We start from the raw sequence: 26,347 nt of genomic DNA, 5'->3' as shown, positions 1-26,347 counted from the left end.
GCATAGAAAAAAAAATGCTTGTATTTTTATAACATAATGGGGAAGGTCACCAAGAGATGGGGAGTAAAGAGTAGGAGGAGACCAGAGAGGTCGATGGGACCACAATCGTATAGGGGTTTGTGACCCATGGTCAGTTGTGTGGCTTTCATACTAAATGCAATGGGAAGACATCAGAGGGCTTTGAACAGAAAAGGGTTGTGATGTGACTTACAATAAAAATAGCACTGGATTGATTGTGTGGAGTGTGGATTCTGCTGAACTGGGATGGACAGGTCAGGCAGAGGCTGTTGTCATGGTTATTATGAGATGGTACCTTGGGGTAGTCAGAAAAGGGAGCAAAGTAAAAGATCTAAAATATATCGGAGACACTTGTTGAAGGATACTATATAAGGAGGGATGAAGAAAAAGAGAATCAAGGATAATTTCTAGATCCAAATTTGAACAAATGATGAGTGGTGGTAGTGTTAAGTAAAATGGGGAGAATAAGAGAGAAGTAGGTTTTGTTTGTGGTTTAAAAATTGGTAGTTCTTTTTGGGGCATATTTTAGGTTTGTGATATCAGATGTTTGAGTAGAGATATTAAAAAGATAATTATAACAGTCTGGCCTTTAGGAGAGGGGCAGAGGCTAGAGATATACATCTGATGGCCATTAGTGCACAGTTCCTATTTAAATAAGGCACAGGGCAGGGCGAGATTACCTAGGAAGAATGTATAGATAAAGAAAAAGATCCAGGATTGAGCTATGTGAGGTTCTCTAATATTTACCAGTCAATCAGAGCAAGGGTGACAGAAAGGAAATGAGAAGGAGTAGCACTCCTGAGGTAGAGGAAAGCCAAAACGATAAAATGTCTCGAAAGCAAAGCTCTTTCGATGTAGTTACCAAGGAATGGAAACAGAGGGATAAGAGGCCTGTACAAGCAAACCCAGGAGCTGATATTCACAGCAACATATAGCTAGGAGTTTCACCAGCTTCTGGCCAGTCAAAGGTGGCCAACTGTTCAAACCATGTTCCAATAATGCAAACACCAAGCTGTAACCAGTGCAGCTGTTTCTGTACCTTAATCCATTTTCTGTACGTCATTTTTCTGTCTATAAATCCTCTCCAACCATCGAGCAGCATGGAGTTGCCCTCAATGTCTTCTGCTTCTGAGGGCTGCTGGATTCTCAAACCTTTCTTTGCTCAATTAAACTCTGTTAAATTGGTCTACAGTTTGTCCTTAACAGTCCTCATATTGTACATTAGATCTTTCAACTGCTTTACCCTGCACATTGGCTACTTGGTATCCTTAGACCTGTATCTCCCCATTTCCTGTCCCTACCTAGACCCTGGTAACCACTGTTTTATTCTCTACCTCTATATATTTGACACTCACCCCCCTCCCTTTTTTTAGATTCCTTTTCATTTTGTTTTCTTTGCTGTGCAGAAGCTTTTTCGTTTGATATAGTCTCTTTTTTTACATTTTTACTTTTATAACCTTAGCTTTTCGATATGGTATTTAAGAAGTCATTGTCAAGGTTAGTGTTAAACAGCTTTTCCCCTCTATTTTCTTCTAGGAGTTTTATGGTTTTAGGTATTACATTTAGGTTTCTTATTCATTTTGATTTGATTTTTAGTTATAAGAAAAGGGTTCAATTTCATAATTTTGCACGTGGATATCCAGTTTTCCCAGCACTATTTATCGAAGAGACTATCCTTTCCCCAGTGTGTCATTTTGGTGCCCTTGTTGAAAATTAATTGACCATATATGTTTGGATTTATTTCTAAGCTTCTATTCTGACCCACTGGTCTAGGTGTCTGCTTTTATGCCATTACACTGTTTCGATTACTATATCTTTGTGATATAACTTTAAGTCAGGTAGTATGATGTCTTCTTTTTTCCTCAGAATTCCTTTGACTATTTGGGATATTTTGTGGTTCCATGCAAATTTTATGATTTTTTTCTTATTTCTGTAAATACTGTCATTGGGGTTTTTATAAGGACTGCGTTGAATTTGCTCATTGCTTTAGGTAGTATGAACATTTTAACAACATTCTTCTAATTCATGAGCATGGGATATTCATTTATTTGCATTTTCTTCAATTTCCTTCATCAATGTTTTAAAGTCTTCGGTGTACAGGTCTTTCACCTCCTTAGTAAAATTTATTCCCAAGTATTATTTATGTTATAAATGGAATGGTGTTCTTGATTTCTTTTTTGGCTAGGTTGTTATTTGTGTATAGAAATGTCACAGATTTTGTATGTTGGTTTTATATCCTGCAACTTTATTGAATTTATTTATTAGTGTTAATGGTTTTTCAGTGGAGTCATTAGAGTTTTCTATAGGTAGAATCATTTCATCTGCAAATAGAGGTAATTTTACTTCTTCCTTTCCAAGTTGAATGTTTGTTTCCTTTTCTTTTCTAAATGCTCTTGATAGTACTTCTGGTACACGTTTAATAGAAGTGGCAAGAGTAGGCATCTTTGCCTGGTACCAGAAGAATGGCTTTCTATTTCTTCTTTCCAACTGATTATGATGTTATCAGTGGCTTTCCATAAATGGCTTTTAATTTAAAAAATAAGGAGCAGGAAGAGTGGGCAGGTAAACCTTATTGCTTGGGCTGAGACATATTTTAGAGTTTCACACCATTCCAGCTTCAAATAAAATAATGCAAGTGTTCTTAAATTTTCATTATTGTTTAATCATCAACAACTGCATTGCACACTATCAACATGTGTGTGGTTGCTGAAAGCCTATGATTATGTGCATTCAACCACACGTTTCTTATCAAAACTCGAATTCCATCTAAGCCAAGGACAAAAGTTATATATTAAACGAATTTCAGAAGAAGGCCCACATATTTGAGTGAGCACTTACTTCTATGAAAAAAGAAGAATATAAGAATGACAAAATCTCTGAAATGTAACTGGCATGTAAAAAAGTTTTCTGATTATAAACTGTCAACTTTGATTTGGTTTTGGAAAAACATGTTCCTAGCTGCTATAGAATGTTTACAAATATCTTAAGATAATTTGTAGCATTGTATGGGAATAAAATAAGGTATATTTGACTGCCAAAAAACAAAAATAAATAAATAAATGGCCTTTATGAAGTTGAGGAACTTTTCTTCTATGCCTAAACTCTCAAATCAAGAACCATTAACTCCACACCATTATTTAACCACCTAAACTTTTAATCAAGAAAGCATGTTGAACTTTGTTTAATGCCTTTTCACCAATTGATATGATCATGTATTTTTTGTCGTTCAGTCTGTTGATATGATTGATATATTACATTGATCAATTCGTGTATGTTAAGTCAGTATGCCAAGGATAAATCCCATTTGATTATGATGTATGATCTTTTGGATGTGTTGTTGAATTTGATTTGCTAATATTTTATTGAAAATTTTTACCTCAATGTTTGTCAGAATTATTGGCCTGTAATTTTCCTTTCTTTGGTGTCTTTGTCTGGGGTTAGGTATAAAGGTAATGCTGGGCTTGTAACAAGTACTAAGCAGTACACCTTCCGTCTCTATTTTTTTTGAAAATTTTAAAAAGTATTGGTAATAATTCTTCTTTGAATGTTTGATACTTTTCAGCTCTAGAGCCATGTAGTCCTAGGCTTTCCTTGTTGAAAGATTTTTAATTACTATTTCAATCTTTTTGTTATTGGTCTGTTCAGGCTTTCTACTTCTTTCTGATTCAACTCTTATAGGTTGTATTTTTCTAGGAATTCATCTATTTTCTCTAGGCTATCAAATTTATTGACAAATAGTTTTTCATATTAGTACTTGAAGTTTTTTTTTCATTTCTGAGACATCTTTTGTAATATCTCCACTTTCATTTCTGATTTTATATATTTGAGTTTTTCTCTTAGTCTAAGAGTTTGTCTATTTTGTTACCATTTGCATGGAATATGTTCTTCCATCTTTTTCTTTCAGCCTATGCATGTCTTTAAAGCTTAAAAGTGTATCTTGGAGGCAGCATATAGTCAGATCTTGTTTCTTCAGCCATTCAGCCACTCTTTATCTTTTGATTGGAAAATTTAATCCATCTACATTCCAAGTAATTATTTATAGGTAAGGATCTACTGCCATTTTGTTTTATAGTTTTTTTTTTTCATTTCTTCCTCCGTTGTTTATTTTTGTGATTTGGTCATTGTTCTGTAGTGCTGCATTTTTATTCTTTTCTCTTTATCATTTGTATCTGCTATAGTTATTTTTTTTGTATTTACCATGAGGTTTACATAAAACATCTTATAGTTGTAATGGAGTATCTTACACCAATAACAACTTAACTTCAGTCGTGTATAAAAACTCTAGGCTTTTATCTTCCCCCTGACAATTTATACTTTTAATGTCACAATATACATATTTATATTATATATTTCTTAACAAATTATTATGGGTATCATTATTTTTGACTCATTTGGTTTTTAAGTTTCATACTAGAGATATATGTGATCTACAGAGCACTTAAAAGTATTGGAGTATTCTGGGTTTGACTATACATTTACCTTTACCACTGAACTTGCTGGTAGAATTTAAACCTACAGAAAATTAAACTGACTAGAACTTTTATTTAGACCAAATTATGCCCTGTGCTCACAGACTCTGAGAGCAGTTAAAAGAAATGATGGGATTTGAAATAAATCTTGGAAATAAAAGTAGTATCAACAAGGAAATAAAAGTAATGTCAACAAAGATATTTTGATATATCCTTTACAGTCTAAAACACAAAACTATATTCATTTTTCTCATATGACTAGAAGCAGAATTCCACACATAAAATAATATTTTAAGTTCCTGTAGCCAGATTCTATGTCTATTTTGCTCATTTCTATCTCCCCAGCACCTGTGACAGCACTTTAAGAGCGATTTGTTGAATGAATTTATGATGACAGCAAGATGTTTTATTTCAAACTAATAATAATAATCACTTCATAGCTTTTTGGCTAAAATCAAGAGCAAATTAATAATAATAATACTTTATATCTTTGTGGTTTATTATAGGCTACAGGGAATACTGTGACAGGTTCCTGCTTCTAGAGGGCAGTTATATTTTACACTTATTTTTAACTTTGTACATTGCTGAAAATAGTAGTTGATTCCAGCTGAGCGCGGTGGCTCACGCCTGTAATCCCAGCACTTTGGGAGGCTGAGCCAGGTGGATCACCTGAGGTCGGGAGTTGGAGACCAGCCTGACCAACATGGTGAAACCCCATCTCAAAAAAAAAAAAAAAAAATAGTTGATTCCTAAGTACTTGTTAAATGAATCATTAATGTCTAGCAATATTTAAGAATTAGTGTCTCTATAACTTACTAATTTCAAAAATGACTATAGTTTCAGTAAATTGCACTGCTGATTCTGGAAACCAGGGCAGAGTACATGAGAGCATTTCAAATAAAAAATAAAGTTACACATACTACTAGTCTGGTGGCAGGTAGGACAATGTTCTGCAAATCATGGGCCCACAACACACCATCCATTCCACAGGTGCCGTCATAATTCTTTTCATTAGGGTCATACTTGAAGAGTGCATGTTCCTGTCCATCCCGATGTATGGGGCTTAAAGGTTCAATAAAGTATCTTTGATTCCCCTGACTGAAGTAGCCCCTGAAAAAACATGAGAGTTCTGGCTGCTTAAGTTCATACAGATTTATAAGATCCAAAAGAGGACCTTTAAAATTCCTAGTCAATGTCAAAAACAATTTAAGCTCATGGCAAAAAAAATACAGTAAAACTTACAGCTGAAGATACCTTGGAGATTATCTAAATTTATTTTCTACAAGGAAATAAGACATATTAGGGAGAAGTGACTGCTGCAGTGTCGTGCGACCAACCATATCAGTTCTGGCACTAGAATGAATATTTCCTGACACTTGGTCCAGCATTCTTCCAATTTTAATGCTATACTTGTTCTAAAGGTACACTTATAATGAAAAGGATTTTAGAGTTTTATAGATAAGTGTTAAAATACTGGCTTTATAACTCATTCACTGTGATACATTGGGAAAATTCTTTAAACTCACAAGCCCCAGGTTCTCCACATTTATTTGTCATGATACCTGCCTAGTATAGTGATAGTAAAGATTGAACGTGAGAACGTGTAAAGCACATGACAAATAAATATTATCAATTTCTTCTCAATTTTCTCTGCTAAAGCCTTGAACCAGGATTCATTCAACCAATATTCATTGAGTACCCATTATTCATTAGGCATTGGACTAAGGGTAGACAGCAAAAATGAAGACATGGCCTCTTTTCTTATGGAGCTTATGTTCAAATGAGGAAGATGAATGTGTATCAAATAATCACAGAATATATATAATTATATAGTAAGTACTTACATATAATTATAATAATTGACGTGAAGAAAAAGTACAAGAGAATATAATAGACTGAATTAAGTGTACATAAAATTAGATAATGGCAAGAGTGGGTATGAGAAGACAAATTATGTGGTTTATCACAATAGTCTGCATAAGGAATCATGGTAGATGGACTAGGACACTGCAGTAGAGACAGAATGAACAATTTCAGAAAGTGTTTAGAAGATAGAATCAATAAGACTTGATAAGGGATTGAAAATGCAGGGCTGAGGGGCAAGCAGACCTCAAGGAATTTAGGTTTCTGAATTGGGCAAGTGATTATTTGATTATACCATTGATTAAAATACAGAACATGGAAACCATACCAGATTCAAGAGACAATCATTAGTTTGGTTTAAGGCACACTGAGATTGAGGTTTCTTTAAGATATCCAACTGAAAATATGAAAAAGAAAATTAGATAATCAAGTCTGGACATCAGAAGAGCCACCTTACTACAGACAGATGCGTAGTATATCATTAACAGACAGAATGGGATGTCATGGTCATGGATAAGGCAATCTAGAGAGAGAAAGAGCGAGAGCTTAAAGTGGGGAGAGAGTCTGGGGGTGGTGGCTCACGCCTCTAATTCCAGCACTTTGGGAGGCTGAGGCGGGCGGACCACTTGAGGTCAGGAGTTCAAGACCAACCTGGCCAATATGGTGAAATTCTGTCTATATTAAAAATGCAAAACCTAGCCAGGTGTGGTGGTGGGCATCTGTAATCCCAGCTACTCGAGAGGCTGAGGTAGGAGAATCACTTGAACCCAGGAGACTGAGATTGCAGTGAGCTGAAATCGCACCACTATACTCCAGCCTGGTGACAGAGCAAGACTCCATCTAAATTAATGAGTAAAATAAAGCGAAGAGTGAGAAGAGAGAGCAGTTCCCATTACCTAAAGATTCTGACTCCAGAACTGGGACTCAAAATCCTGTATTTTAAAAATAAGCTAACAAAAATATATTTGAAAGCAATTCGGATATGTAATTTACAAGCCACTATCAAGAGAAGTGGTGTTTCTTCAAATTTCAAAATTTTATGGCCCTTATGATTTATATTCAACTATATAAAAATTAATGATATTTGGGATTCATCTGGTTGGTTAGATATATACATAAATACCACAATCACAGGTGCATGCAAAACATTCCTCAAGTCTTACCTTAGACCCCTACATGTGCTGATGCTAGCGTCAGAAACCTTTTCATTAATGATATGTCCTTGATAATAACAATCATCCTAAAGGAAAAGGGGTTTTGTAAAGAGAAGTACATGTGAATTTTAGTGCCGCTGTTAAAGCCACATTTGAAATCTTGAAACAGGATTTTAAATGCTTTCAAACAATATTCTGCTGTACAACAGTAAACTAAGATGTTTAAAAAATAATTAAAATATTTCATATAAGTTAAAATTGTTAATGTCAGTTAATGATCCCCAAATGTTTACAAGGTATTAACTGTCAATGTTGACTAAGTCGGATGAATGTCAATAATATTTAGATGGAATAAACTTGGATATGTCAGTTTAAAACCTGAGCTCCTAAAACACTGGGCACTCATTTTTCCTTTTGGCCAATTTCTCATTAACTTTTTTCTAGCAAAAATCTACAAGCTTTCTTCCAAAGGATGGGTTATTCAGATTGGGCTTTTGTTTTTACTTTCTTGATTTATCTAAAGTGTTCCATCAGATTAGCTGGATCAGCACATTTCTTGCCTGCATTTGGAGCAAAATGCCCTTCTTAACATTTTCTCGTGTGGGTGTTCCATGAAGGACCTTTCTAGTTTGGGACAGATGAGGTGTTGGCCTATGTAAACTCTGATATTATTGCTACAGAGAACAATGCTTGAAGGGCTTCCCATGGAAAAGAGCTCAGAAAAAGAGGTAATGGTGCATGACCCCTCACATGGCTACACACTGTCATCTGCTCAGTCTGAGAAAAGGTGGGTCTGAGAAAGGTGGGTGGCCGGGCGCGGTGGCTCAAGCCTGTAATCCCAGCACTTTGGGAGGTCGAGGCAGGCGGATCACGAGGTCAGGAGATCGAGACACCATCCTGGCTAACACAGTGAAACCCCGTCTCTACTAAAAATACAAAAAAATTAGCCGGGCATGTTGGCGGGCGCCTGTAGTCCCAGCTACTCGGGAGGCCGAGGCAGGAGAGTGGCGTGAACCTGGGAGGCGGAGCTTGCAGTGAGCCGAGATCGCGCCACTGCACTCCAGCCTGGGGGACAGAGCAAGACTCCGTCTCAAAAAAAAAAAAAAAAAGAAAAGGTGGGTTATGAATAGCAGTCAAGAAAACTTGTTTAAGAAAAACAATTCTGCAACTGCCATTGAGGAAATAGTCTTGGCTGAAAAGACCACAAATCCAGAGAAATGACATAAATTGATTGAGAGCACCAGAGGTATGTAACTCTTCACTCTCAAGAAAATAACATGCTCCGGCCGGGCGCGGTGGCTCACGCTTGTAATCCCAGCACTTTGGGAGGCCAAGGCGGGCGGATCACGAGGTCAGGAGATCGAGACCACGGTGAAACCCCATCTCTACTAAAAATATAAAAAATTAGCTGGGCGTGGTGGCAGGCGCCTGTAATACCAGCTTCTCGGAGAGGCTGAGGCAGGAGAACGGCGTGAACCCGGGAGGCGGAGCTTGCAGTGAGCTGAGATCGCACCACTGCTGCACTCCAGCACTCCAGCCTGGGTGACAGAGCGAGACTCCCGTCTCAAAAAAAGAAAAAGAAAAAAAAGAAAATAACATGCTCCTTCTACCCACCTTCCTACAAGAGTCCTTAAAGGCTGGAAAAACTTACCAGAGTTGCCAAGAAATTGTTTTGTTCTTGTTAAAATATAAAAAAAAGAAAAGTGGAAGATCAATTAGGTAATGGCTACTGCTGAAAAAAGCACTAATGTTATAAATGCAGTTTCACTTCTATTATTTGCCTAGCAAGGACACTGCCTTTAGGTCTGTGGGTAAAACCCCGATGAAAAAATTGAAGAGACTCTGTTATACCATAATTTGTGGGCTTGTGGTGATCTCCTTTCCAGTGGAATTATAATATATTTCTGTGTAGCCTGGTGCAAGGAGGTTCCTGGAGAAAGAAACACAAAAATGTTGTGGTTATTTGTGCTGATTGCTAAGTCCAATGAACTTCTCAAGTCATTTGACAGCAAAAGCTGATAGTCCAGGTTTGTGTGAGCCATAAGCAGCAACAGACTCAGCACAGTCTCCATAGGCTGCCTTGCTCTTGCTGAGGCTAATATCACAGGTAAAGATACTTACTTGTTTTTTTTCAAATAAAGCACTGCAATTTTTCCATTAACTGTCATTTTATACTTTAATTCAGTTTCAAATTGTTCCTGCAAAAATATACAAACATTTACTTGTAATTAAAAACATATATTCATTTGACTATTATATTTCTATCTGTGTAGTCATTAGCGAGCAATATCTATTTTTTAGCAGTATAATACCAAATGCTTGCCTCTTCCCCTTTTAACAGATCAAACAACTCCGGCAACTAAATAAACAAATTATCTGAAAGCCTTTTATCCATCCATCCTTCCATCCATCCATCCCTGCATTTTACAAGTATTGTTTGAGTGAGTGCTGTTTCTTTGCAAGATACTGCTTGGTTTTGAAAATTCTACTCTAAGCAAGAAAAATTGGTACCTACTGGCCGGGCGCGGTGGCTCACGCTTGTAATCCCAGCACTTTGGGAGGCCGAGGCGGGCGGATCACGAGGTCAGGAGATCGAGACCACGGTGAAACCCCGTCTCTACTAAAAATACAAAAAAATTAGCTGGGCATGGTGGCGGGCGCCTGTAGTCCCAGCTACTCGGAGAGGCTGAGGCAGGAGAATGGCCTGAACCCGGGAGGCGGAGCTTGCAGTGAGCCGAGATTGCACCACTGCACTCCAGCCTGGGCGACAGAGCAAGACTCCGTCTCAAAAAAAAAAAAAAAAAAAAAAGAAAGAAAAATTGGTACCTACTGTCAGAGAGCTTATAATCTTGTGAAAAGACAGACAGTGAGGTGAGAGTTATGTGCATAATAATGGATGTATATAGTAGGATGTCTAACGTCTTAAGGGCAGGAAAGGCTTTTTTGAGGATGTTTAAGACGACACATAAATTACCCAGGTGAAGTGAGTAAGGGAAGTTAACTGCTTAGAAGGAATAGTGTACACAGACACCTAAAAACTTCTATCACATCTCATGATTTTTGGTCTTGAGGTCTTCTCAAGACTAACTGGAACATAAACTATGAGAAACATAACAGGAATATATACTGTAATGTGAGGAAGAACCATCAAGAAGAAACCACAGTCCCAGGTATTTAGAAGGAAGAAATATTACCTCAGGTAAACCATGTAAAAGGAAAATTATTTTAAACTTGGATATTGGTATATAAGGAGAGCTATTGAGGACTACACAGAATTATTTTAAAGATGTTTTGGGGTACTAAGTTCTGACTTTGGTCTATAAAACAGGGTTTTAGCTGTGGTTGCACTCAATATCTAAAAAGTTATTAGTAAGTGCCTTGTTATTGTCATTAAAGATATCTCGGCCGGGCGCGGTGGCTCACACTTGTAATCCCAGCACTTTGGGAGGCCGAGGCAGGCGGATCACGAGGTCAGGAGATCGAGACCATGGTGAAACCCCGTCTCTACTAAAAATACAAAAAATTAGCCGGGCGTGGTGGCAGGCGCCTGTAGTCCCAGCTACTTGGAGAGGCTGAGGCAGGAGAATGGCGTGAACCCGGGAGGCGGAGCTTGCAGTGAGCCGAGATTGCACCACTGCACTCCAGCCTGGGCGACAGAGCGAGACTCCCGTCTCAAAAAAATATAATAGATCAAAGGTGTTGAGAAACACATTTATAGATGATTCTTTTTTTGTGTGTGGTGACCTAAGGTCAAGCCTCTTTGCCAGTATGGTATCTGAGCTCATAGAAAGACAATGCATGTTAGAGTCATCAAATCATAAGTACTGTGCTGGGATTTAGCCCTCTCCAAAGTCAATTGTTACGGTCCATACTTTGCTTAAATCCTCAGTGGTTGAGGTCTGCTCTGCTGTCAATAATCCCAGGCTATAAATATCCCCCAATGTGGGCCTAGATAAGTAGAGGTTGATGGACTCAGCTCATTTTCATGGATGACAGGGACTGGAAAGAGACAGGGCATTAAAAATAAAAGTTATGCAGAATAGTCATAACCTCTTATTGTTCAGGTTTAAGAAAGACTAGCTAGAATGAAGCTATGAGAATGATACCAAATATGGTCTTCTACCAGAAATGGCCTTCCAGATATCTGCTTCCTGTTCAGCAATGGCTTTTTAGTAGATTTAGTTACTAAAACTTTAGCTGAAGGTTGTTTTAGAAAAGAATAAATGCTTTTGGAGTGGAGTTTTGGTCAACACTGGCATAAAGATGATGGATGGAAGGAAAGATCAAGGAAGAAAGCCAGGGCCTCTATGAAAGAGAGTACACTGGGTAATGTAATAATACTTTTGAAAGAGAGTTCCCTGGTGGAGAGCAAGGTTTGAGGATAAGAAGTGTGTTCTAGTTGTGTACTCTGTGGGTTCTGAAGTATGAGTCAAGAGAAGTAAGATGCACCTTGATTTGGAGAGCACTCACTAGAAGGAAATTATTTTGGTTTTACTGAGTAAGACTAGCCGGCCACAGAAACATATAGATCCAAATTTCCTCTAAAATAATGTCATGGGTCTGATTTAGTGGGTGGATTGGGAAAGCCACAGTCTTGGATGGTCCTGGGATGGAGCAAATCTGTAAGGTCTAGGTCATGTCAATGGGCACACGGGAAATATCAAGGGCAGCCACAGAAGGCACAGAGAGGATCTTAATTCTAGTAATACAACAGTTGTTCAAAACTTACAGTAAATCCATGAGCTCTAGAAACCCTGCTAAATCAGCTAATGGGCCTGAAAGAATTCTCAATCTGAGGGAAGAATTGTGCTGTAAGATATTTTCTTTTATGATATGGGCCAATACCAAGATGGTTTGGGCCTCTAAGAACATGTACAATCTGGATGCTGAATTCTATGAAGAACAGTTACTGTCTTTAGAATATAAGTTCCCAGCATTAGGGACTTTCACAGAGTATATGTTAAATATGTATCTATGGAGGTTCATGGGTAATATGCTCCAGTCATAAACATTTATTTATTTGTCCATGAGTTTACTTATTCATTTGGTCATTTATTTAACACATACTTATTTAGTCCTTATGTCATTCATATAAATACAATCGTGAATATAATTATGAATAAAATATTCAAAGTTCTACCTTGTTCTTTACCCCGAGCCCCCAAAAATTATTTACACAGGATTATTTCAGTCTAGCTGAAATATTAAGCGATGTGGCATGTGTGATCAAGTCAGAAAGATGATGTCACAACCCTGGCATAGCTGACAGGTAAAGCCAGTGCCTCAGTTCTCTGGTTGTATAATAAAACAACACAGGGCACAGTTGTATAATGATAACTACAAAAGTCCTCCATCTGTTCACTGTCTTGAGAAGTGAAGCGCTTAATCTAGGGTGAGACCTATGAAGCTTTTATGGGATATACAGAGATCCCCTTGATAATAAGGGTGGTCAACTGCACTATGAATTTGGGATTGTTTCAAATAGTATTTGCTAATCAAGTCTTTGCACAGGGAGGACCCATAGTCTCAACACAGAAGCTACAAAGATAACTCCTAAGAACTTGGCTTATATCTGGAAGACAGTGTCCTTATTAGTCGTAAGGTGTGCCTGAGAGACCGTAGAAGAGTCTATGCCAATGGAAATCATATATTTGTTGTGTGGCAAACAAAGATGTCACTAGGTTCTTCAGTCTATGTTTGTAAAACAAGTATGATATGGCAGAACCCAAGAACACTAACAGGGCAGGATTGAGATACGAGGCATGCAGCAGCATTAGGAGTCTTAGATCGGTGGATAGGACAGAATCTGGAATCATGGAGAGATTGCTAGGGTTTAGTTCTGGATGTTCACAGGGTGATATCAAAAGTCACAGGACAGGATTGCCAGATAAAATACAGGATGCCAATTAAATGTGAATCTCAGATAAACAGAGGATATTATTTGTTTATACATATAAACACACAGTACTTTTTAAAATACATATGCCCCCTGTGTCCATGGTGATGTACTAATGAAATATTTGGTGTTTATTTGAAATTTAAATTTAACTGGGCATCCTATATTTTTATTTGCTAAATGTGACAATCCTGCACATGGAGGAGTTTAGAAGATGTGAGAAAGAATGGAAACCAGAGATCAGTGACTAAGGAAAACAGATGCAAATGTACTAGCTGGGAAAATTAGATTCATTCTGTTGGAATGCTTCTTTACAATTATATCAGAAATGTTGTGTGGGATATAGATATAGATTAGATATAGATATATATATCTAATCTATATCTATATATATCTATCTTTTTTTTTTTGAGATGGAGTCTCACTCTGTCACCCAGGCTGGAGTGCAGTGGCATGATCTCAGCTCACTGCAACCTCTGCCTCCGAGGATTCAAGTGATTCTCCTGCCTCAGCCTCCTGAGAACCTGGGGTTACAGGTGCACACCACCACACCCAGCTAATTTTTGTGTGTATTTTTAGTAGAGACAGGGTTTCACCATGTTGGTCAGACTAGTCTCTAACTCCCGACCTCGTGATCCACCTGCCTCGGCCTCCCAAAGTGGTGTGGGACATATTTATACAAAAATATTTTACTGTTTGTCTGAAATTCAACCTTATAACTGGTACTCTGTATTTCCTCTGGCAACCCTATCATGCGGCTTTTGATATCTTCCTGTGAACAGCTGGAATTAAACCCTAGCAAAAGTTACTGCTAATGGTTTAGCCACATGGTTATTGTGGGGTAATTCAAAGGTATCACCTGACACCTGAGATATTAAAAAGTAAACATGGGAGAGTTATATTTATTTCTGAGATGCTGTGGAAGCATTCAGTGCTCATTCCATTATATTCATCAGGCCCCATAATATATTCTCTTCTACTCTCTACAACCAAAGGGAGCAGGAGAGAACTTGGAAATGTAACAGATGAAACAAAAAAAATAAAAGATTTTCCATTTAAAGAAACATTAAAAGGTTCTAATTATTTAGGTAATTTTTTCTTCAATTATCTATGGTATTTATTTTAATACTCTTATTTCCTTCAAAGATAATGTGCTTTGCAAGTATTTATTTAGACCAACATGTATTAATGAAACAAGTATTTATGTTCCAGGACAAGGATTGGCAGATGAGGGTGGAAGAGGAGTAGAGACATGGCAAAGACGTATTAAAAAAAAAAAAAAAAAACCTTTTAAAAATTTACCTGGACAGTTTCAAACCAGAAGTGAAGGTTACACTTGCTCTCATAGAAACACATGCACACACACACAGACACTTGTGAACACACCATCGCTCCTGACACAAAATCAACATTTCTTTTTAAAATCAGTAGCTAAACTTTATAATACTGACTGTGACTGACGCACGATTTCAGGATAGGGATATATTAGTGTATATATGAATATGGCAAGTCGGCTTAACAAAAACTATAAGAGATTCTAAATGTAGAGTCCCCTAAATGGGAGGGACTCTAAATGTAGAGAGAATATTTTAAGCAGCAAAAAATCCATTAAAAAAAGCATAGAAGTAGAAACAAGAATATTATTAAGAAAAGCAAACTGAAGTTGATAGTTTATGTCAAAAAGAAGAATTTTAAAATAAAGGTTTATTAACTGGGACATGAAGCCACAAAAACTGAAAATTAGTCATAGGATCTGGGATATGATGGGCTACACAGGGCAGCACCATAGCATAATCTCTCACTCTATTTTTTTTTTTTTTTTTTTTGAGAAGGAGTTTCATTCTTGTTGCCCAGGTTGGAGTGAAAATGACGTGATCTCAGCTCACCGCAACCTCTGCATCCCAGGTTCCAACGATTCTCCTGCCTCAGCCTCCTTAGTAGTTGGGATTCGAGGTACCCACCACCACACCGAGCTAATTTTTTGTATTTTTAGTAGAGATGGGTTTCACAACCTTGGCCAGGTTGGTCTTGAACTCCTGACGTCAGGTGACCCACCCGCCTCAATCTCCCAAAGTGCTGGTATTACAGGTGTGAGCCAATGCACCCAGCCCATAGCATAATCTTGACAGGGAGTTAAAATTTGGATGCTTCCTCGCTTTTCATACACATTATCCCCAAATATTTATATAAGTATTATGATCATCTCCACTTTAAGACAAGAAACTTAAGGTTTATGTTTGTCTAAATTTATACAGAGAGAATGGACAAAATTTACAGGTGAACACAAACTAATCCTCTGAATTCAGATCCTATATACTTGCACTATGGATCAGGAAAATGTAAGGTTAATGTAGCCATTTAACCTAGTAATGGACTAGATAAATAATATAACTGCAGTAAATATCAAGCACATTATATCAACCTCATCCACCTTGTCAATCATTGCAAAAATTAATATTGTTCATCTAGTATGAGCCAGTAACTAGTCTATGGCTTTCGTTAATCAAAATATATTATTCAAAGCTCAAATTTATTTTTTACAGTTGTGAGGAGATCACTTTACAGCTGTGATTAAAAACACTTCACCTGTGTTTAACTTTGCCTCAAAATGTTCAGTGAAAAAAGGGTGTTTGGTGCACACGTGCGTGTGTGTGTGTGTGTGTGTAAATGTTGGCTTTTCTTGGAAGCGTTGTTTACTGTGAGACAAAAACACATAAAGAGTAGATAATTAGTGTAAATTTCCAAAAGGACACAATTAATCATTGGTTTAGTAGCAAAAGGTTGATAACACAAAAAATACAGGTGAACTTGTAAAATTTGAGCTGATGGCTAACAAGGGAAGTGAAGGACCTCTTCAAGGAGAACACAAACCACTACTTAAGGAAATCAGAAAGGACACAAACAAATGGAAAAACATTCCATGTTCATGGATGCGAAGAATCAATACTATGAAAATAGCCATACTGCCCACAGTAATTTATAGAATCAATGCTATTCCCATTAAACTACCATTGACATCCTGCACAGAATTAGAAAAAAATTACTTTAAAATTAATATGGAACCACAAAAGAGCCTGTATAGCCAAGACAATCTTAAGTGAAAAGAACAAAGCTGGAGGCATTATACTACCAGACTTCAAGGTATATTACAAGGCTATAGTAACCAAAACAGCATGGTACTGGTACAAAACAGACACATAGACCAATGGAATTGAATAGAGAGGTCAGAAATACGACCACACATCTATAATCCTCTGATCTTTGACAAACCTTACAAAAACAAGCAATGGGAAAAAAGATTTCATATTTAATAAATGGTACTGGGAGAACTGGCAAGCCACATGCAGAAAATTGAAACTGGACCCCTTTGTTCCACCTTACTCAAAAATTAACTCAAGATAGATTAAAAACTCAAATGTAAACCCCAAAACTATAAAAACCCTAGAAGAAAATCTAGGCAATACCATTCAGGACATAAGCACAGGCAAAAATTTCATGACAAATCATCAAAAGCAAAAATTGACAAACGGGATCTAATAAAACTAAAGAGCTTCTATAGAGCAAAAGAAACTATCATCAGAGTGAACAGACAACCTATAGAATGAGAGAAAATTTTTACAATCTATCGATCTGACAAAGGTCAAATATTCAGAATCTACAAGGAACTTAAATTTGTAAGAAAAACAAACAACCCTGAACAATGAGAACACATGGACACAGGATGGGGAACATCACCCACTGGGGCCTGTTGTGGGGTGGGGGGAGGGATAGCGTTAGGATACATACCTAATGTAAATGATGAGTTAATGGGTGCAGCACACCAACATGGCACATGTATACATATGTAACAAACCTGCACATTGTGCACATGTACCCTAAAACTTAAAGTATAATTTTAAAAAGTGGACGAAGGACATGAACAGACACTTCTCAAAAGAAGACATTCATGCAGCCAACAAACATATGAAAAAAGCTCAACATCACTGATGATTAGAGAAATGCAAATCAAAACCACAATGAGATACCATCAGTGTCTCAGGGTTACCACCAGTCAGAATAGTGATTATTAAAAAGTCAAGAAACAATAGATGCTGGCAAGATTGTGGAGAAATAAGAATGCGTTTACACTGCTGGTAGGAATTTAAATTAGTTCAACCATTGTGGAAGACAGTGTGGCAATTCCTCAAAGACCTAGAACCACAAATACCATTTAACCCAGCAATCCCATTACTGGGTATATACCCAAAGGAATATAAATCATTCTATTACAAAGATACACGCATGCACATGTTCATTGCAGCACTATTCACAATAGCAATGACGTGGAATCAACCAAAATGCCCATCAGTGAAAGACCGGATAAAGAAAATGTGGTACATATACACCATGGAATACTATGCAACCATAAAAAGGAACAGGATCATGTCCTTTGCAAGCACATGGATGGAGCTGGAAGCCATTATCCACAGTGAACTAACACAGGAACAGAAAACCAAACACCACGTGTTCTCAATTATAATTCAGAGCTGAACAAGGAGAACACATGGACACTGGGAAGGGAACAACACACTCAGGTGTGGTAGGGAGCAGGGCAAGGGAGAGCATCAGGAAAAATAGCCAATGCATGCTGGACTTAATACCTAGGTGATGGGTTGATTGATGCAGCAAACCGCCATGGCACACATTTATCTATGTAACAAACCTGCACATTCTGCACATGTATCCCAGAACTTAAAATAAAATTTTAAAAAAGAAAAAAAGTTATTAGAAAAAAAATTCAACTGATGAGTCTCTTATTTTTAACAGTAAATGATACAACAAACTTGTCAGTGTCTCAGGGTTACAGACTGACTCTTAGACTTTAGTGTAACAGAACTTGAGCTACCTTAATGGCCAGAAAGCCTCTGTTGATCCCACAGAAGCTCTCAGGAGAACATATGGACTCTCCCACATATTAAATCAATTTAGCTGCTTGGATAGGCAGCCACAAATAATACTAACACATAAAGTTGTCATTTGGAGTCAAACAGATGTTTGAATACTAGCTCTAAAATGTATAAGCTATGTGCTCCTAGGCAGGGTACTTAAATTTTCTGAGCCCCTATCTCTCCACTTAGAAATAAAATACTGTAAAAATACACTTACATTGTATGTTTGTTGAAAGGACTAAATATGAAAATATATTAAAAATCCTTTTTTTTCCAACTTTTATTTTAGATTCAGGGGATACCTGTGCCAGTTTGTTATACGGGTAAATCGCATGTCATGGGGGTTTGGTGTACAGATTACTTTGTCACCCAGATAATAAGCATAATGCACGACAGGAAACAAGGTGTCTGACATTTTAAAGAAAGTCTTAGAAAGCATTTGAAGAAAGTCATATTGAAGGGGAATCCAATGCTTTGGGGTTCCATCTTAAGTTAGTGAAACCATGTGGTTGATAATTATTTTGGGAAATGGGGTCAAATACAGGTTCCGTTGTCATAAATTTGCTTTAGAAGAAATGCTATGGGAAACCGTGTCCAGTGAGGGAATATGTGCACCAAGTGTGCTGGATTTCGGAGTATTTCTGTCAACTATTATTTGTGTCTCATTTATCTGTATTTTGCTGGCTCCCAGAAGAAGACTTAAGAGTGCAGGTAATTATAACATTGTTATAATTGAATGAATCATCATGTTTTAGCTTTTCTCTTAGAATTAATAAATGTTTATTGAGTAAATGTTGACTGAGAATATGTTGTTTCGTTTGCAGTAAGAAATGTACAAACATTAAAAAGAGCCTATTCAGAAAAGACAGATAAATTTCATGTTAATGTGCATATATACATGCATTCACCTGCTGTATTTTGTTTTCTATTTCTGTTTCAATTGTCATAGTTGTGTTTGGAAGGATGGATAGATAGATAACATCCAATTTTCTTTGGAAGTACATAGAATAAATCATCATAAAATGTTAAATTTATGGCTAGGCGGTAGCTCACACTTGTAATCCCAGCACTTTGGGAGGCCAAGGCGGGCAGATCACAAGGTCAGGAAATAGAGACCATCCTGGCTAACACAGTGAAACCCCGTCTCAACTAAAAATACAAAAAAATTAGCTGGGCATGGTGGTGAGCACCTGTAGTCCCAGCTACTCGGGAGGCTGAGGCAGGAGAATGGCGTGAACCGAGATCGCGCCACTGCACTCCAGCCTGGGCGACAGAGTGAGACTCTGTTTGGAAAAGAAAAAAAAAAAAATTTACTCTTTTTAACCTTGGACAGTTTCTTTCACTTCTCAGAAACTTGATTTGTAGAATGAGGTTAATAATATAACTTTGGGTTGTAGTGAAGATTTTTTAAAAGGTCAAAAACAAATACAAATATAATCATTGTTATTTAACCCCAAGGTGTAATTGCTGAAAACATCACAAATTCCACTTGATACAGGCACACACATACACACACGCACATATGTAAACACACACTTATAAATCCCATATCTATCTCTCATCATAAATATATGTATGTATGTGTGTGTGTGTATATATATATATCTCAAATCAAGATCCTTTGATAAATCAAAAGCTGTACCTGTTGCTCTGGCTCTTTGACCTCTCTTTTATGTAGTGGATGAAGTCTTATAGGATAAACCACTTCATACTTCTTCACCCCAGGGAGTTCTTTTATAGCACTCACTGAGAAAAAAGAAAAAGAAAAGACTTATCCAGGTAGAACGGAAGTAGGCTGGTCAGTAATGGCCATCCTTACTGCATTCCCAATGAACGATGCCACACAAAGAAGCCTGAAGTGATGAATGTCAGAGTTATTAATGTGCTGACACCAGAAGAGAGCGACAACCTCAGAAAGCTACTCTTTCCTCTTACCGTTTTACTTTAACCTATATCTTCAGGTCTTTCCCCATTAAAAGTTTACAAGTGTTACTGTATTTAGAGAAAGTATTTCTTTTGGATTTTCCCACTTCATGTTATCTTTGATCCCTGCAGTGCAGGGAAATAGCAACAACTCAGGCAAAAAGAAATGAAGATAGAAGCAAAAGTAATCCTCTGAGAAGCTAATCAGTCCCAGAAAAATTGAGTTGAAGCACTGGAAACCATACAATGTTAGAAAAATAAAATAACTAATGCGTACAATTTTTTATTCTATTTTTCTTGGATTTGAAAACAGCAATAAAAAAAACTATGTCACAGTAAGAAAAGGCTCCAATACTAGGTTCATAGAGCTGGCATAAGCAATACAGAAAAACCTTCATTTTTGCATACAGAACATTTTAAAAATGAAAATTAGAGAAGCAGATAATTCAAACAGAATCACTGGCCTGGAAGGACTTTTTTGAGCCTGCAGTCATATTGAAAGAGAACTGAAAAGTGACTTGATCCAATCTATCTGCATCTTAAATGCTCCTCTCCATGTTGTCTTTAGAAGTTATTTTGTTTTATTTTGAGACAATGTCTCACTCTGTCAACAAGCTGGAGTGCAGAGGCACAAACACGGCTCACTGCAGCCTCAACATCCTGGGCTCAAGCCATCCTTCCACCTCAGCCTCCAGAGTAGCTGGGACTGCAGGTGTGCACCACCGTGCCTGGCTTTTTTTTTTTCTATTGGAGAAGAGGTCTCGCTATGTTGCCCAGGCTGGTCTTGAACTCCGGGGCTGTAGCAACCCTCGTGGCTCAGCCTCCCAAAGTGCTGGGATTACAGGTATGAGCCACGGCACCTGGTCTAGAAGTCATTTTAGAGAGAGAGATTCAATTTTCTCAAAGCTAACATTAGATTTTCTATTTTCTTTTTGATTTGCCCATGTGGTCTAGTCTCTGCTCTGTATATAGTCAATAGACCTGCTCCTTAGCTGCTTAAGGTGGCTACAGGCTTAACCAAAATGTAGACTGCAGTAGCAGAATGGGGCCTAACTCTACAACTTTCTAAGACTCGAACTGAAAAGGTTTTTTTCTCTTCTCTGAGTAAGGACTAGGAGGGTCTCTAAAGGTAATCCCAGCTCATTAAAGTACTCAAATCTTAAGTTCTATGGTGAGATACATTTATGTTACTGTGGTTGATCTTTTAACGAACATAACTGAGGCACTTAATAAGTATTATTTATTGCTTACCTAGGAGGACTGTGCACTTACTCCAGTCACTTCCCACAGAGCAAAACATTGTTTAAAGTTTTATTCAGAAACCAAAGTATAAACTTTCAAAAAATAGTGTTATTAATTTTTTAATCATTTGAGAATGACTTTAATTCATTTAAGGACTCAAGAGTCACTTATATTTAACTTTGAAGAACAGAAAAAGGGTTTAAACCAGTTAAGAACTCTTTGAGTCAAAAACGGGGTGTTAAAGTAATGAACTATCTTTTCTTTCAGTGGCTTAAGAATTACTCTAAAAAAAATCAAAATTACTTAAAGCCATGGCACTGACATTACCGTATTTTTTAATTTTTTATTTGGTTTGAGTCTTTAAATAGTTTGAAAAAAGGAGGCCGATTAAATGGTTTCTAAAGCTAGTTCAAGTGATTTATGATTTATGCATGTAAATACAGAATCCCCTATAACCTCTTTGAAGAGTCAGTGATCATTAGGTTAGCTGAATTCTGATCCATTATGATCAAATAAGCCTCATTACATTGTCACACTTCAAGAACAACATCACGAGGTTCTTCAGTTCCTCATTTCTTGCTCTCACAGAGGTAATCACTGGGCATCTTTTATTTCTGTTAAATTAACTTTTGGTAAAGGAAAAGAATAACATCAATTATAAAAAATTTTTGAAACGTAAGTTCAAAAACCTAAAGAAATATTCAATTGATGATTCTTTTTCTGAGTTAAAATTTTTCTAATTATTGTAATTATTTTGAAACACTAAGATGCCAAGAGGTAAGAAAATTACTCCTGCCAGAAATTAACTGACGGTATTGACACAATTCCCTGCTGCCTCCTTAATTCAGGGACACAAAACAAGCATACCATAAGGCACCAACATGATGCCTGGTATATTACAGGAGCTAATCAATGCAATTAGTCCTGTTAAGATAGAGTTCACGAAGCCAAATTTCACCAATGTTGCAGCCAACATGAATCTTTTTAAATGCTGTGTTAGAACACACATGATTCTAACAGGAAATACTAGTCCAAGCTGCCTTCATGGAATAAAATAATAGCTACGCTCCTGATTTTTTGTATAAAAGCAGAAAATGAAGTGAGTTTACTTCTCAGCACCATTCAGAAATGGTGAGAAGGAAAACAGACCCACCTAGGCAACACAAATTTTCTCTCACATGCACCCTGACCTCTATGCTTCTAGTTAGTATCTGAATTCTAATGTTTCATGAAATTAGAAATTGCAAACTGGCTCTTAAATATGGGCTCAAAATATGTAAGTTAGTTATGAAATTTTTTTCCGACTTTTTGGTGGCTGAACACTGCCAAATGGAAACCAAAAACAAAGCAAAATAAAACAAACAACAAAAAAAACCCCACAACATTTCTTTTAAAAGACATTGGCAACCTCTCAATCTCTTCAGTTTGAATGGAATTCCAGCTCCTTCCAAACTCTTGTCACTCCATATATTCTCTAAAGAAACTAAATAGAATTTCTCTTAAAGGCTCTTATTTTCTGGAAACCTAGAAGTCCTTGAAATAATGGGATCTGGAATACAACAAATTACACAGCCATTGTAGGGATGTAACAGACCTAAATATTGTTTAGCTCATCCATCCTTAAGTTTAAGGGAGATGGTGCAGCGTCATCCCCACTGAATAACATCAGGTTAATTATTTTTGAAGCCTGAGGAACAAACACAACTAACTGCCATCCAGGGATTACACAAATCCAAGGTGTAACACAATATGTTTTTACTAATTCATTTTAATACTTGCCTTCTCTCTCCCACAGAACTCACATGCTGGATTAGTCTTGACTAGCAAAAACAGATCAGGAAAAAGAAAACTGTTATTTTGGTTTAGACTGGATCATTATTTTTGACTGTTTTGAGTTTTAGAAAAGCCAAAGCTCATTAACAACGTTAATATGAGAGACATTAGTCTGGATTGCTACATTATTTGTTCATGTGTTTGGGGTCATTTTGGAAACGGGAACATGAGTATGTAATATTGACATTTTCATTTTTGCTCAAATGTGTTTGAAACTGTTCAAAGAAATGCCTTCCTTCCAAACTGAACACATCATATTAAATGCTGAATTAGGGTTTAGACAAGGATATTGACTTATGTTCTGGGATTCTCTGCGTCTCCTTAAACCATCTTGTGGTTTTAAACTTCTTGCATTAAAAGTGAGTACAAACAAAAGGAAAAAAACTGCATTTCTATTAGGTCTATTATTTTGACTATTTAGATTAAATTGTATATTTTCTTTTCAGTCTTCTAGTCACCTTATAAAGGCAAGGAAGAACTGGTAGTTTGAAATAAAATATTTACAAAAAGTGCTGCACCCCCTGGGTATTCTGCTGTAATAAGGTAAAGACCTTTCCCCTTTGTTGATGCACTCATTTACATCTTCACCCCACAAACACCTGTCACATCCTTTTACATATTTGTTTTTCCTTTTCCTAGGATGAAATCCCGTAAGTCATTTTTTTCTCGGGATTGTGAAGTCCACTGCACACAACCAGCCTTATTTTACATCTCTTTTATTTCAACCATCTGGGAACTGGGCAGAAGTCGTGGTCAGAGGGGCATGTATGTATTGCATTGATGATGGGGGCAGAGAACGAACAGGAAGAAGTAGGAAATAAAAATTGCTTTACTTCTTAGATTGTGAGTAGAAAGGCAACCCAAATGGGAATCATAACAGGGATAGTTTAGGGGCAAAAAGACACCCTTAAAAATAGAAGCTAGAAGTTAAAGGAGGGGTGACATCACACTTTTAGAGATGACATCAGAGGAAGTTGCATCTCTTGGTGCCATGTTATACATGCATCGTCGGGGCAGCAGAACCGATTAGTGTGCCCAGTTGCACAAAAGGGCTGTAATGTGCATGGGCCCCAGTGTTAGCCATGTGACTCTCTTAATGGATCCAGCTTGATCTTTATGCTCTTCAACTAAGCTAGTGCCCAAGCAGTTCTTGTATTTCAGCTAAGAGGGGGTTCTGGAAAAGCTCTTGGTGATAACATTTTTGGAGAACAGAGAGAAAAAAGATTTTTATTAAGTCTGACTGAAAAAGTAGGAATTTCAGGTCAATGTTAAATGCCTGGCATGAGTTTTATATATTTTTTTAATATTTCCGGCTCATTTTACCAAAAGAAAGGTGGTGTAACACGTTCACGTCAGACAAAATAGGTATCAAAGCAAAAGGCATTAGAGGTGAAGAGGATCACTGCACAGTGGGAAAAGGTTCAGTTCAGATATAGGTACATATTATATAAAGCAAAAATATACAGAAACAAAAGGAAAATAATTAGATATTTAAAGATATTAGGTTAGGTGAAATTTTTATAAGTCTTGAAAACAAATCAGATGCAGGAAAATCATTTTTAGCAACAAAGTACTAAGAGGGTGCATGGACAAGGAAAAGTTTTCCCTCCCTAAGCCCATACCTCTAGTTGATAATCTGTTCCCATCCCCAGGTCCCAGCAAACATTCTAAGACCCAAGAACAGGTTTACTAGGGAGGAATTGGAGGCACTGCAGTTCATGTGCTGAGTTAAATAAGCTCTGGAAATAGAAGCTGAAGAATCAACAATACCCAATCTAATGTAACCAAAGTCTAATTAGAGAATTCACCAGAAATTGAGAGACTTGCTAGACATAATTTCTTGTTAGGAAGTAGTATTTTTCTCCTTTCAAATTATTAAATGTTTGATATAACCAGCAAAACAGAAGTAAATTATCAATTTAAGCTTAACGGCGATATTGTTTTGTTAAGTAATATCACAATACCTTATAAATAAAAAGTATTAATTATTTCCAGTTAGTCACACGTATTATTACTAATACTGAGTAAATACAAAAATTTACACTCAAACAGAAAGAGCCAAACTGGCTCCCATAATAATAGCAGGTATTTTCCTAAGCCTTGTACACAGTAATCAATAGCCAAATCTGCCACATCTTTACCATTCTTTAAATGACAAGCTGGGTTTTGATGAATTCCACTTTTTCAGTCAAAAATCATATTCATGATTTAAATTGTGCTGTATGACATTGTCCCTTTTATTTCTATATATTCTCGGATGAGATGCATACATATTGGTTCAAGACCTCTTGTTGCCTCTTTTTAACATTGTCTTTGTATCACTTGCAGCCGCGAAACAACAGGTTAAAACCAGCCCAACTGGTTAGTAAAATTGATTGAGAAAAAAAGAGAAAGAAAAAAGTCAAAATAGTTTATACAATAAAACTATTAGGAGACTATGAAAAGTTCGCTAATGCATTCAATAGAACCTGAAAAAGAGCTAAATACGTACCTGGAACAGAGAGGAGGAGACTAACTGTCAGGAGACCTTGCAACATGCTGGGTGATTCCAGGAGCATGGTGTCTGCTCTTCTCACTCAGATGGGTGCTGCTGGGCCTGTCCCTGCCTCCTCTCCAGTGACACAGAATGAAACTCCCTGGTTCATTCTTGTCTCTGATTCAGGAAGTGTTTACTAAAGGTGTTGCACAACCTCGAAGCTGTGGTCCTGCAACAATGGCCCAGCAGGCGGAAGTCCTGGCTGCCTCCTGTCTCTAAGATTCCTTGATCTGAACTATTGTTTTCTCTCCTTCTCCATACTCCCCACCCCAAAGTAGTACGTTTCCAACGTATTACTATAGCCAGATAAGCTATAAGGAAAGAGGCAACTGCATTAATGAGACTTGAAAAATATGCCAGACATTTATTTACATTATGGATATATGGATATGATATATAAATATATATATTTAAATATATTTTTACATATATATAGTTGTAGGAAAAAAGTTAATAAGAATGTTATTTTCCCCCACATACATATG

General features: G+C 37.0%; 1 protein-coding gene across 3 annotated transcripts in view; it reads right to left on the bottom strand.

The window, feature by feature from the left end:
• The window catches only part of ADAM28 (ADAM metallopeptidase domain 28), a 65,730-nt gene extending 39,786 nt beyond the window's left edge, over positions 1 to 25,944 (bottom strand). For 2 of the 3 annotated variants that reach the window (XM_032143739.2, XM_032143740.2), the window contains exons 1-6: positions 25,818 to 25,944; positions 19,971 to 20,074; positions 9,626 to 9,702; positions 9,356 to 9,434; positions 7,514 to 7,590; positions 5,408 to 5,597 (exon numbers count right to left, since the gene is read on the bottom strand). In XM_032143739.2, the coding sequence (XP_031999630.1) occupies positions 5,408 to 5,597; positions 7,514 to 7,590; positions 9,356 to 9,434; positions 9,626 to 9,702; positions 19,971 to 20,074; positions 25,818 to 25,884 (594 nt within the window). In that variant the 5' untranslated portion in view covers positions 25,885 to 25,944. The remainder of the gene's footprint in view (positions 1 to 5,407; positions 5,598 to 7,513; positions 7,591 to 9,355; positions 9,435 to 9,625; positions 9,703 to 19,970; positions 20,075 to 25,817) is intronic. The other variant, XM_032143738.2, reaches the window with a different exon arrangement.
• Positions 25,945 to 26,347: the final 403 nt, after the last annotated feature.

This window comes from Hylobates moloch, unplaced genomic scaffold (assembly GCF_009828535.3).
Source record: "Hylobates moloch isolate HMO894 unplaced genomic scaffold, HMol_V3 SCAFFOLD_22, whole genome shotgun sequence".
NCBI classification, from domain to species: domain Eukaryota; kingdom Metazoa; phylum Chordata; class Mammalia; order Primates; family Hylobatidae; genus Hylobates; species Hylobates moloch.
This window is presented reverse-complemented; position numbering and strand designations above follow the sequence as displayed.